The 14,476-nt window shown below is 38.0% G+C and overlaps 1 protein-coding gene across 1 annotated transcript in view; it reads left to right on the forward strand.

Moving 5' to 3' along the window:
- The window catches only part of PTPRN2 (protein tyrosine phosphatase receptor type N2), a 651,416-nt gene that overhangs the window by 59,039 nt on the left and 577,901 nt on the right, over positions 1-14,476 (forward strand). Inside the window, 1 exon segment of the mRNA XM_065830742.2 lies at positions 7,269-7,319. Coding sequence (XP_065686814.1) covers positions 7,269-7,319 — 51 coding nt within the window.

A 14,476-nucleotide genomic window follows, 5' to 3' on the forward strand; every position in this document is an offset into this window, starting at 1 on the left:
TGACAGATATAATGATGACAGTAGTACTTCCACAGAATAAATATGACTGAACTGCAGTGCTTGCTGGCCTGTGTGCAATAATATCGAGGAAGGCTTTGCTGGTGACACCATACTTTGCTGCATATAAGCTTCAGTGTTACCTTTTCAATATTTTATGACTCTGAATAATACTAGATGACTTTTCTGCCCACAGATTGTGTGGCGAAGGAAGTAATACAGGCGATAGCAGCTAAAAAAATCAGGCCACTTGTTGATGTGTTTAAACAGCAAAGCGGAATTATTGGAGTCAACAGCGTTCAGCGTTCAAATTCTCCGCTTAGTGCAAAAGTTTTGCTTGGTCACAGTTGTGATTTCAGTGGGTGTTGGGGGATTTTTCAGGTTACTGCCCAGTGAGGAAATAAATTTTAAGAACTGGTGACCAGAAGATGGTATTGAATCACAGTTATTGAAGGCCTGGTCTGGATTTTTATGACATTTTGTATACAGCTTGTGAGCACTTCAGTTAACCTTTCCTGATTTTGTAGGAATGCATCATACATTTTATATTGTAGAGATGTCATTTTTTTTCCCAATATGGGCCACCAGCATGACAAGGATCTTTTGTTTGGGACTGCATTACTTGGGCAAAATCACATTTTGATACCCCACTGCCTCATTTAATAGATGTGGGTAAAAGATTTTGGTCTTGATCCTAAGTAATAATTTCAATGTTAGTTTTTAAACGATCTTCTATTTGTTCTCCAATAATGGTTTTATCTGCAAATCTTGTATTTAAATGGAGAGCATGTTAGCGTTCAATGTAACCATTAGTGGAGCTGCTCATTTGCCAGGTTACGTCTGGTCTCCCCCTTTGCTGTGTGAGCTAGTTGTGATCTCTGCTGAACAAAGACTTGGAAAATGTAGCATTGAGAGAATTGTATTTTTTCAGAGAAGACAACAGGAGTTCTTTTAATATTTACTGTGAAAAAACTGACAAAAAGACACAGCAAAACACATGCTGCCTGTATCAGCCATGTTCTTTTGGAGCCCTGGGCAAATGTTCTGGAGCTTTCCAAGCAATGGCCTTTCCCCGTCTCTTAACCTCCTGGTCTATTATTACTGCTCACATCTTCAATTCTTCTTAGTATTGACCTTTCCTCAGCAATCCCCAGAAGAAAAACCCTACATCATTGCAATCACAGCATTAGTAATTAGATAAGTTAATAATATTTTCACCACAAAGCAATTCCTTTCTTTAGTGATGGACAGACTCATGACTAATTACATGCAATAGAAGAGATGTAGTTGTTTGCTTTTTTGTTTTCCTAAATGCAGAAAGGACAAAGTACCCACCTTATATAGTGAGAAATAGTATCAATTAATACAGCAGTTTTGTGATATTTTGCCTATTTAGTGCGTCAATCCTTGCATTCTGGTGGTAGAACAACGGTTTCTTGGAGAGCAGAAGAGAATGGGTAGGAGTTAGAAAAAAACTTCTCAGAAAGAGAATGGAGGAGTTTGGAATAGAAGAAAAACGAAAGAAAACAGAACAAAGAAATAAGTGTATAAAAATGAAAATAAAAAAAAATAGAGCCATGGAATATCAACATGTACTATGGAAGTGAATGCCAAAATAAAACTAAAGAAACAGTTGATTTTTCATATGTAATTGATAGGTTTTGAGCAATTATTACATTACACATGTATGTACACCTATGGTGCCTGTGTAACCACAGAGTTTGGGAAATGGAGAGGAACGCTGCTTAAAACCTGAGGTCAGCTAAAAGTACATTTTTCCCGGCTATTCTTGCGATGTTGTGTAATTCCGGCCTTGTTAGGTGTACATGTACAGCAGATAGATGAAGATGTGTTGGGTAGATCCCAGTTTTAGCCAACGGAGCAGAAGTTTCTCTCACCTCTACTAGTGAGATGAATACATCTCTCTCAACCAGATGACTTCTCCATTCAGTTTTCTGTATTAAAACCATGTTTGATTCTTTAGCAGTCAGTTCATGTTATCATTCCTTATTGCCACTGTGCACTATCTTGATTTTTTTCAGTTAGAGCTACCCCACTTCTGTGAGTTGAACACTCATCAAATGTCATTTTAAGACCATATTTCTTCACCCCACTATAGAAAAACAAACAGGTGCTCTCTATTTAGAGACACCCACAGCTGATGTTAAAGGCCCAGGGAGGCCCATTGGGCATGCCTGGTGTTGGCAAACACAGGTGTTCCCTATTTTCTCTCTCATTAGTAGTAAGTATTTAGCAGTGCTTACCCTGCAACTAATTCTGAAAGAAACAAATAATTTTGAGCTTTAGTTATGGAAAATGTTAATGGTCTTCAGCATATTTTGATTAAAATAGCTCATACTGGCTAAAACTTTGTGGTGAGGGAGGTTGTTGTGCTTTGGAACTGTGAAGAGACATTAAGTGTTCACATGGCATTTGAATGAGGAGCATGAAAGGAAAAGGCAGAGAACCCTCAACAACAGAAAGGGTTTAGGAGGTTTGTATTTTCCTATTTTCTGATAGATAGGTATAGAAGAAATTTAGATGTTTTTGCCTATTGTTTATTTTCTTGCTTTGATGATTATAAGACAATTTCTGATGGAGAGGCTATAGCCTATTTTTTATTATATCTTAGTCAATAAAATGACTATGGGTTTGAGGCATTTTTGGAAGATATGTTTAAAGTAAAGTTATAATGAGTTGGTTAATTGGGGGAAAAGACAGAGAAATACACATAATATAATCTAGTTGATTAGTGGGTTTTAAAAAAGTTATTTTCCTGGTAAGTGAATTACTACAGCTTTTTCTACATGAAGTTCAGGTGATTTCAGCTGATGTCTTGATTGTTGTAACATTCAGAGACACCTTTTATAAGTCCAAGCAACCAGCATATTCCAGTGTGATTTAAGCTTCCCTATTTTGTCTTTAGGAAAGTAGAACTGCTGTATAGTTGATGACAGGATGAAGGAAATAGTTTTATTAGTGTCTCATGAGAAAAATACCTTGATATATAGATTTAAACTTTTAGGTACTGTACTTGAAATTGTACTTGAAATTTTGTGTTTATGTTGTGTTGTCTAGGAAACTCTGCTGGAGATGTGGGGTGGAGGGAGAGAAAAGGAAGGTATAAGATTTTTTGAGGCCCTATGGAATCTCTTTTCCTGGATAGTTAACAAACAGTGCGCCATGTAAATGTATCATAATATGGTATAGATATGTGTCCTCACTTTAAACAGTCGTGAAGTTGAAAACCACTGAGAAAATGTGTCTGTATATGACTGGGTTCAATACAAATGGTCCTCGTACCTGACACAACTTAGCAGAATCACAGGCTACTAAAGTCTGTATTTGAAAGGACAAAGCTGAGTATTTATTTATTCTTCTTGACCTCTCTCTGAGACACCTATTTACCTTGGTATATGGAAGTTTGGTTTGGATTACGCAGACAACCTGGGCTTTTCTGACCTATAATGACTTTACTCATATAAACCCTTCTGGAATTCATAAATTATCAAGATGACAGCTTATAAGCACGTTTTGTGTCAGTATAATAGAAGTTGGTGGGCATATACCACAGCTTGGTGAGCCCTTGCATTTAAGAATGTGAAAAAATATGGGATAATCCTTATTGTTGTGCTGACTGGATTTTAAATAACTCCAATATGTGTCAGGGAACACAGCACAGGTTTATGTGCCCTGGTGACATGGGGAGACTATGAACAGCTGAACTTCTCATGGCTGCTGGTGCACAAGTTATTGCTCCAACCTTCTTCATGACTATTGATGTGGGGACCATACGAGAATTAGCCACAAAGTTGAATCTTTAATGCAAGTCAAGTAAGAAACCTGTGTTTAAATTCTAGATTAAGATTTGTACCTGTTCAGTTTTAGTTTTGTTACCTGGTCATATGGAGAACTTACTGTAGGGCTGCTGTTTCAAGTAAGATTGAGGGTTTCAGATGGTGTTTGTTTGTTTGTGGGTTGTTTTTGTTGTTGTTTTTTGGTGGGTTTTGAAGATATTTTTAATGTGTTTTTGGAGATCATCTCTGGTAGAAAATGAAATGTAATTTTGATCCCATAAGGCATGAACTGAATTAAGTGCTTTTATGGAGAAAATGGCACTTCACTCTTCAGTGGTGACTTATTGCCACTATTACTATTAGTAGGGAAATTATATTTAAAATGAAATATGATGCTTCTTAATGTCACAGCAAATAACAACAAAAGATAAATTAGTAGTTAAATTAGCATATTGACTGGCTGCATGAAATATGCATAATAATCAACTAGAGCAATAAATAATTTGAAACAAAATATTTTTCAAGGAGTTTTGAAGGTCCTTGTCTATTTTAGAGTATTCGTAGATGGATACATTTTGCCATGCATTGACTTTATTAATTTGCTCTCTGAGACATAAGTTTCCAAGGCTGTGTCAGATACTTTGCTGCAGTGTCAAATAACCAGTTCTTATTAAAAGAGAAACTAAAACATGATAAAATCAGCTTTCTTCTGTGAAATATATTAGGTAATAAAGCAAAACTTATTAAGCAAAATCAGAGTGCATTTCAGTCAGAGTTCTGTACAGAGGTAGCCTGGCCACTTGTTCCTTTGCATCTGAGCATATTCATGTTATTTATTTTGAATCTGGAGTTTTCTGTTTCTGAGAATATCAGTATATTATGGGATGGCCTGTCTCTGGCAGGTGGCCATGGGCAGCAGGTGTTTGTGGTCCCAGCTCCCAGGTGTTGCAAAATCAGCAGGGTCTGGGTGAGCCAGTTGCTGTTTTAATGTGTGACTCCACTAGGAATGTTCCTGGTTGAAGTTTATGATGTTATGTGTTTTGAATCTACAGCAGAACCACTGCAGGATGGGAAATCAACCACATAACTGCCTGTGTTCCCTCCATCATGAGACACCTTCCCCAGCCCTTTATTTGACAATGGATTATGGGCTTCTGGTTTTTCAACCTTTTGTGATCTCTCAGGACAACAAGGCAGAGAGATTTAACCAAAGATTTCTTCTAATCATAAAAACGTTTCTTTTAGAGAAGATAATCTTCCTGGGTTTGGAAAACTGAAGCTGAAATGTACCTTTCATTTGCCTGGCTTGTATTAGTACTTGAAGTCTTTTACTTATTTTTTCCTGCAAGCATTCTCTTTTTTGAAGTGATCATTACTGTGCTTTTAATTAGAGCTCTTCTTGTGCTGTCTACGCTGTGCTGATGCATTTCGGTCCCTGCCTGTCATCATTCTTGCCTTATGTTCTTTATGAGTCAATGTATAGTTAAGGCATCCTTCTGCTTTGCTGTGTGGGTACCAAGGCTGCAATCAGATTTCTTCAGTGAGTTTTCAGATGCTATTTCAGGTCAAATGGCTGTTACATTAGACTTGACTGGAGCAAAATGGTGTGCATCTCAAAAATAGGTCATGAACCAAAGTTTGTGGATGGTGTAGACATATACTGTTCTGCCAAACTCTGCTTGAAGAAGCCTTTTCTGGTCTGAAACTTCCTCTGCCTTTCAAAAGCTACCAAAACTATATCCACAGCTTATTGGTGCACAGCTAAAAGAACAAGAGAACAGTTGTATTGGTGGGTGTATTGTAGGCTTCGGTTATCTGCTTAAGGTTATGTATGTGTGGTCTTTCCAGGCAGATGTGAGATAGATATAAGGGACTCTGCTGGTGCTCCAGATGACTGGAATTCGTGTAGATATGCTTGCTTAGCTCAGACCTAGCGCTGCACTAATAAATCCTACTGAGAGACACAGTCTATTAGTTCAGGCTTAATGATGTGCTAATACAGTTACCTGCTGAAAGGCTATGTGGGCACACATAAGTCACTCTATTCCCCTGAACTTCTCTTTTAGTAGAGTTAGGACTCGGGTAATTCATAGGCAGAGACTCTTGAGCCTTTCAGTTTTTCTGTTAAGAACAGGCTACTTAATCCATTTGGCTCTCTGATGAATAGTGATGCTTGGACTCTATGCCTCTGTGGAGATAGGCATGACTAGGGGAGAAGATTTACTCCTGTGTTTAGATGGGGTGAAGTTCCTGGCTGTTTTTTGGTGCATAGCATGGAACTGCTCAAGATTGCTTGATTTCTGTGACTCCCTGTGCCCATTTCTAAACCTAAGGTACTTCCCAGAGAAGTTAAAAGGCTTAATTGTGAAAATGTCTTCCCCAGGGCAGTTTCTGTGTTCAAAATCCAGCCTTGTTCCTTGGACTTTATCCAGTCCTAACTCTTTCTTTCTCAGAAAGCCAAGTAAAGAAACTACTGGTTAGATGACTGGAGTGCACACCATTAACAGTAGCACAATATTTCACGCTGCTTCTGTACTTGGTCCTTGCTTCCATCCCCTGGTGTGGAGTGACGGGAGCAGAGGCACATCTTGCACACTTCACTGCTGCCCTCACGGGCATCAGCATGAGTTCATTTCATTTGAAGATAAAGGGAAGAAAAACTAATGTCTCCCTACCTAGGTGATACTGGCAACAGAATACACAGCTTCACAGATTAAATAAAATTGAAGTTGATGAGCTGGAATTGCCAACCTGGATGCAGTTTCTAGAGTGAGATGTGGGGCTGCCATAGCACAGGCCCATAAAGCACCATTTTTTTAGAGCAAATTTCGTGCTTTAAGGGAAAAACAACAACATCAAAACCCACCCAAACAAGAAACCCCTAGGATATTTTTCACGGACTGGTACCAATTTGTCAGCTGTCTGTGGAGGTATCACGGTGTTGGTATGGATGGCTTAAAGACTCTTTCCAGAGTTAATGCTCCTGAGGATCTAGGCATGGTCTGTGGTTGCAGTTACTAAATCCAAGCCTAATCTAAGCAGTTTGTATCTGATTCCTAGGCTTGTCTGATCACAGTAAAAATATCTTCAGGAAACTCTGGATTTCTTGGTGTATGTGTTTTGTGCTGCAGTACTGTGCTGTTGTATAATAATGTATTTAAAACGGAGACAACACAAAGTCCTTCTAACTACTAACTAGGAGACACATGCATGGAGGAAACTGAACCCTCAGAGGAATTTGGGGGAAGAAAAATATTAAAGGTTATTCTGCACATATCCAGTTAGTAAGAAGTGCCATCTAACGAGACCTGTTTCCCTCTTCTTGGCTTTCTGCACTGCCCTCTTCAGACTCTGAAGGCCAACGAAACATCTGACTCTTGCTGAGTAGTTAATAGCCTGAGAGGTCTTCAGTCGGCACTAATTATCCACAGTTTGAAACCTGCATTAATTTTCACCTTTCTGTTGTGTTTTTAGGCTGCCTGTTTGAGGATGACCTTTGCAAATCTTTTGAAGTCTGTGTAAATGGTAAGTCTTCAATGTTTTGTTTGCTGACTACTCTGTCCTCCGCTGTGTAATTGCTGTGTGATCAATTCAATAAGCACAATCTATATAAAAATGAGGAGAGGAAAGAAAAAGACAGTACTGGGTATGACTATCTGGTCAGCAGTTGGGGGAAAATTAAGAGATTTTAAAAATGTATAAATCCTCGTTCAGCCTTGAACAAGATCACCTCCTTTTATGAGAAACAGATTGTAATTAAATTAAACACAGTGAAATATGCTAACATTTAATTTGTCTTAATACGGGGTAAAAATAAGTTTTACCTTCAGGTTGCTCATCTTTTTAGAGGTTGATATTGAACAATTATAGGTAGAATTTTCTTGAAAAGGTTGTTATTTATTTAAATATGAAAGAAGGTCTAAAATGGAGACTGCTATTGTTCTTGATTATGCTGCTTCCATTTACTTGAACTCTATAGAAGGAGCTTTTTCCTACTCTCCTTCACAATTTCTTTTCAGTAAGTCAAAAAAGGTCAACACAAATGTATGAATAAGTCTAATGGAATAGTAGGAAAGACTTTTTCTGACCATAGTCAAAGTTTGTTAATGTGCTATATGAAATAATTCAAATCCTGATGAAGGATGGACCGGTTTAGAGAGAGATGTTTTGAAGCAATTACTGTTATAAAATATATAGATCTACAATTTTAAGTTTTAAAAAAAACCACACTATTTTTATATGAAGTTTCTCTTTGCGAGTGTGTATGGCATAAAGTAGTAGTTTTGTTTTCTATCGAACATGGGAGACAATTATATGGGTTTTTAATAAACTTCATTTCACCTTAAATGTTTGTTAAATTTGGACATTAATAAAATTAAACTTCTGGTATTGTTGAATGTCAGGCAAATGCATGAACGAGAGGGAATAAAAGACAGAAATATGGTTGAGGAGTTGGCAGGGACTAAAAGAGTTTATAAACAGTACGTTTGTTAACATCTCCAAAGGTAATTATTTTGTAAAAGTGTCATTTGAATAATGTGCAAAACTTCTTCATTGATACATTCCATGAGGGAAGGGGTATTTTCTACAGTGATGTGTTTTGCTGACTACCAGTGATCTTCAGTGCCCAGCTGTAGTCTTAAACATTTAATGGTGTTTTATGACAGGCCACGGTTATATCTGGCAGACAAGTATATCATGGGAGTTTGTGTGTTCTTTGAAAGCCAAAATCTTCAATGAAGATGTTCCTATAAAGGTTACTTTATAGCTTCTTGCTCCACCTGTTTGCTTAATTGAAACACAGTTTTAAAAAACCCAGCATGACTTTCATTAGAGTGCAGAATTAAACTCTGGAAATTGTATCTTTGAATTCAGAAAGGACCTCTTCTGTAGGCCTACTTATTTTGGCATAACGGTAACTTAAAGGTCAGTAATAAATAAACCAGTTGATCATAATGTCTGATCTTAAGTAAAAAGTATATGCAGGAATTCTGTCACTGGGTTTAAGGTCACAGCAAATGTTGTCTAGAGTAGATTTTAAATGCTGTCCTTTATGCAAGTAAAAATATGCTCTTCTTGAGGAAAATTAACAGAATCTTTGAAAGATCATACTTTGAAGTACTGAAATGCCATCAAAATTTACTTTATATATGTACCAGAAAAGAAGAGGGCCACTTGCTTCTGAGCAGTCCTTCCTATTTTTCCTGTTCAAACCACTTCTGGTTCAACTGTATCTCTGAAATCCTGATATATTAAAACACAAAGGCTTTGCTGGATTGAAAGCTCAGGAACTGGAGTCTGTGGAGGTCACTGTGCTCAGGAGCAGAGCTTACTCTGCATATTGCAAGGTCATGGCAAGGTTTGCCTCCTTTGTTGTCGCACAAGCGCATATTTCTGAAGGACAGTGGGGATGTGGGTAAGAAAGAGCAGCTACTTTGGGCAGCATCTTTGAAGGAGCTGTGATGTGCAGGTCTGAGTCTGACTCTTGCAGGAAGGCTCATAGTTTTGATCGTTCCTCAGCCTCCAGCCAAGGACCTGAATTGATTGCATTTTCAAAAATGAAACTTGGTTTGCCTATTGAGGACATAAATCAGAGTATTTGCTATTTCATGTCATGTCATCAGCTGGAGACTCGAAGTACTTGTTGTGCATTAGACTTGTAAAAGGATAAGCAAAATGCCAATAGCTGAGCTGTTTCATAATTTAAAAAAACCTAATCTGTCCTTCTCATTTATTTTGAAGAGGTTAAGTGCCTGAAAGATTCTGATAAATGTTCATGTGTATGAGTAAAAAAGGTATCTTAAAAAGAAATCTGATTGTTAAAAGCAATATAATACAGTTATAAAATCTGATATAAACAGCATAACTGTTTCAGTTGCATTGCATGCATCTGTTTAGGTCATACACCATTTTGCAGGGCAAAGACCGGCTGTAATAATGATTGTTGACTTTTCTGCCACTTTCCCTCATCATATAAAGGTCTCTCTTGGCTTCAGTGATGTGTTCTCGCTTATGTTTGTTTAATAGCTCCAGCAGCATGCATGCAATATTAATTTATTTTCATAAACCTTTTATCAGTTTCCTGAGCTGCACTGACTCATCAAGTGGTTAAAAAGGAACATATTGTTTCATGTTTACTTTAATGGCATAAGGATAAACCAGGTAAAAAGACCAAATGATTTTTTCTGGACTTTTCCTTTGCAATGCTAGAACTTCGCAGGGTAAAGTGGCTTAGGTGTCATTTATTTTACTTCTGCTATGTCATTACCTCTATTTTACAGTTGGAGGAACTGATATTTTCACCCATCTAAAATGTTTGAAGCTTGAAAGCTTGCAGCTGAAAAAATTGGTATGAAAGGTGGAAATGCTTACGAGCTGCAGACCCTGAGAGAAAATAATCTGGCATTCTATAAGATTTTAAGTGCTTGCTCCCCAGTAAGTGTTGATAAGCTACTGCAGATACCACAGGAAGCAAATAAAGACATCTTAATTCAGCAAGATATATAGAAAGGAAAAGAATAATAAAAGGAGTAGAATATGAAATAAGGTATGTGTAATGACACACAGCTGTAGGTAAAGAGGGTTATGACACTCACATGTTCATGGAGGTTTTGCTGTCTGGGTTAGAATTTCCTATGTGTGTATTTTTTCTTAACCATTATGCCTAGAATGTGTTGGTATGAAAAGGAAAAAAAAAAAAGAAACATCAAGAAGGAATTTTTAGAGTATCTCTGAGACAGCAATCCTTCCTTTGTTCTAGAATGCACTGTGTGTTCATATATTAAAGTTAGTACTTCTGGATATGTGGGAATATGTCATGTTCTCTTTTGCATTTTAAGTGATAAGTAAAGCAGTTAATGTAAAATATTAACTGACATAGGTTCCTTGTTGGAAGGTTTAAACAAATGGGCTCCTGAAAGCAGGAAGGCAAAGAGTAGTTTTTATCCTCATGAAATGACGCTGTTGGATTCTGGTGGTGCCACTGGGAAAGATGCCATGTGGTGTAGATAAAAGCATTCATGCCAAACTAACCATCCCTTATTGTCCTCATTCCTCCCTTTATAAACTGTTTCAACTGCTTGTTTAGAAGGATGGCATTCTTTCCCTTAGGTTTATTCTCCAGATATTTTGCTTCAGAAAGAAGCTTTGTACTGTATTTCATCCATGTGTGGATACTGTGAAATATCTTTGCTTCTTATCAACAGAGCCTTTATAAATCAGGGCAGTTTTATTTATGAAAGATGTTGTGGCTGCGAGCCTCCTTCCAGCATGAAATCATAACAGGGTTCATGCAGACAAGATCAGATTGTAAAAAAACAGGTCTGTGAGGCCAACCAAAGAAGTTAATTAAATACAGTCTTTGGTGCAGCGTGCATCATTAAGTCAAGCCTCACTGACAACCACTAAACCTCTCTTAGGAAGGCATGGTCTAATGTCTGCAGGAGTGTTTGAAGCTACCGTGCTCCTGAAAGGCTGTATAAACAGCTGTGCACAGCTGAATCAATATTGCTTTATGTATGCAAGCGGCACTTGTTAGGAGGGACTTAGGTTAGCATGGTGTGTCAAAGGCATCCAAGCATTGCAGTACAAAGTCATGAGCGTTTCCAAGTTTGGATGTCTCCAGATAGTTCAGAATATTAATGTACTTTATTCCTCAGCTACAGAGCTCCCTGAACATTTGGAATATAAGTGATTGTGTGTGCTGGTGATGAGCCATAAATAGTAAACATGTGCTACAGATGATAAGGGAGAGGAGTCAGGGTCCCTGAAATGGTTTCTTGAACTTAATGTGTCACGCTTTGAGGTTTTCCAGATCATTGCCTTGTAGGATGGAATTACATGCACCTCAGCGTTGTTTAGCTAACAGATGTCTGCAGCTACATCTGCATTTGCAAGGCACTGCTCTTACAAAAGCTATCGAAACTTTGTCAAATGACAGTATAAATCTGTGCCTAAGCTTTCCAAAGCCTTTCAGTAAGAATCGGTGCTTGTTACGACTAAATTCAGACTTCAGTGAATAATGCCAAGTGGCACCTCTATATACTGTTACTTTACTGTGTGTACAGAGAATTTCTGTGCTTTCCAAGGACGTGGTAATTCTTCACAAGTAACTCAAGTCTTAATGCTACCCTATAAGCTGAACCTGATGTTGTAATTTGTGACATGAATTCTTAGGTAAATGGGAACATGTTTGTTTGAAGTAATAACCTGACCAATTATTTAAATATGAGGATTTACTTTCAATGGTTCTTCCATACTAGTTCAAGGACATCAAATTTTTGTCAGACTTTTTAAAAATATGCTTTGAATAAGTACATCAGAATCTGGTATGATACTCAAAGGAGAAAATTTTAGTATTTTCTATTGTATCATGGTATTCTGAAACACCACATCTTCAGAATTGTTTACATAGTTTGTTCAACTGCAGTCAAGGGTGGTAGCACCTACATATTCTTGAGAATCTGTGGCTGTGACTTAATGTCTGACTTAAGAAGAGTTCATACACACATTTTGAAGTAATTCTGTGTTTACCTCAGTGGAAATAAGCACCAAGAATGAAATTTACTCACTTTCCACCCCCTCCACTTGTTCCCCATTAAATTCTGTGACAGCATCATGTAACAGGAGCAAGTCAGTGATATGGAGTTTGTTTGGGAGTCTCTGGTCCCTATCAGCCTGTGAACTCCCTCTCCCCCAATGTTGGCTCTGGCTTCCCCTTGTATTATGAAGACGTAAAACCTAAACCCACCAGTATTAATGACAGTGTCAGACCTCCTCAGGATTGAGTGGAAGAGAAATTGTAATGGATAATTAGGAGTGTGAAGGGGAGCAGGAGGTGGTGGCTTCAGACATATCAGGATTTCTCAGCTCTACCCCACCCAACCATGCCGCTGCCTCACAAATCAATTGCTTGGCCTTGGTTCCTAAACGAAGGGAATCTGGTAAGCTACTGGGTATACACAGCCTAGTGGCACTGACAGGAACACCTCGAACGTTGATGCTGGATGGTTCTGAGCTATTTAAGCTAAAAGCACTGTGGAAAAAAATAACATTCTAACTTCACCATGAGGTTTAAAAATGCCAGGACAATGATGACTTCATCTGCCTTACATTGCAGTAGAGTGTGGTGCTTTTATTCTCTTTGAAGAAAAAAGCCTGTCTATTTGTGTCCTGTTTATCTCTTGGTGTGGCGTTAAAGTAGTTGCCTGTGTGACAGTGGGGTGTCTGACACAACTGGCATTAAAATTGGAGTAGTGATCAAAGGTGAAGTTACTATCTTCTCCTTAGGAAAAGTCACTTGGTGTGATAACACAACTATGGTTATCTACCTGCCTAGCTGTCACTAAGAGTTTTATTATGGATTGTGTGCATGTGTAGAATCTGAAGTCATAGCTCCTGCAGGGCACAAACCATCACTCAGACTTGGACAGGCTGCTCTCTAGCACCAAAAGAGTGACCAGTATGTACAACCGTAAATCTACCACCAGCCATGGGTAATCCCTTATATTCCACTGTCCTCTGCTAGTAAATAAGTCTTGGAGCTGTTGAGTGTTATTTCATGTGGACAGACCTTTCTTCCAGCTCAGGCAAGAATGCTTCTGTGTTGTCATATGGAAACTTGCATTTCCATCCTAGTGTTGTGACTTGTGGTAGTGTATATTCTCACTCCAAATATTATGGAATCATAGAATCATTTTGATTGGAAGAGACCCTCAAGATCATGAAGTCCACCTGCTAACTCAACACTGTTACTAAACTAGGTCCCTAAGAACCTCATCTATGCATCTTTTAAACCCCTCCAGGGATGGTGACTCCACCACTGTCCTGGGCAGCCTGTTCCAATGCCTGACAACCCTTTCTGTGAAGAAATTTTTCCTTATATCCAATCTAAACCTCCCCTGGTGCAACTTGACACCATTTCCTCACATCCTATCACTTGTTCTTTGTGAGAATACTAATGTGCTCCATGCTACCACAGAACCAGGGCAAGTATTGCAAGTAAAGTTGTTTAATCAGTGAATGTTTGAGTGTTATTTTTTGTTGGTTTTGTGTGGTGATTTTTTTCAGGGGGAGGGTGCAAAGGGAATTTTGGTGTTTGATTCAAGATGTTTGGTTAAAAGACTTCACCTCCCCACCCACAGGTTGGAGAGGTGGAGGGGCTAGATCATTGAAGAATGAACTTTGTTTAGTATCTATTTCTCCATTACACAAATTATGTATTTGCTGTGCAAATGTTGATGAATGTCCAACATCTAATACAACCTGATTTTAAGGAGGATTGAAGTTCTGGAATATTTTGGATTTTTTGGTGTGTTTTTTTTTTGAAAATATTAAGTATTTCTCCATTGAATGAAGACTTCACTCTTGCAATATGTGTGCTTGTGTTTATTACAAAAAACAGGGAAATCCTATTTGCCGCTTTTTGGAACTTGTGCTAGGCAGGATACATGCAGCTTAGGGTAACTTAGAAAATGTTACACTAGCATATTTAAAATTTTCATGAAAATACATTTGAGTATTTGCAGTATCTTCTGTATTATGTATTTTACTAGTCTGTGGTGGACCCCCTCATTAACTCTTTTTGGGAAAGCTAGGTAGCAGTTGTTGGCACATTTGTTGGACATGTTCAGAGACGTTCTCTATTTCATCATTTTGTTACAGTAAAAAAAAAAGTATCTGTG

This window comes from Patagioenas fasciata, chromosome 2 (assembly GCF_037038585.1).
Source record: "Patagioenas fasciata isolate bPatFas1 chromosome 2, bPatFas1.hap1, whole genome shotgun sequence".
Taxonomy (NCBI): Eukaryota; Metazoa; Chordata; class Aves; order Columbiformes; family Columbidae; genus Patagioenas; species Patagioenas fasciata.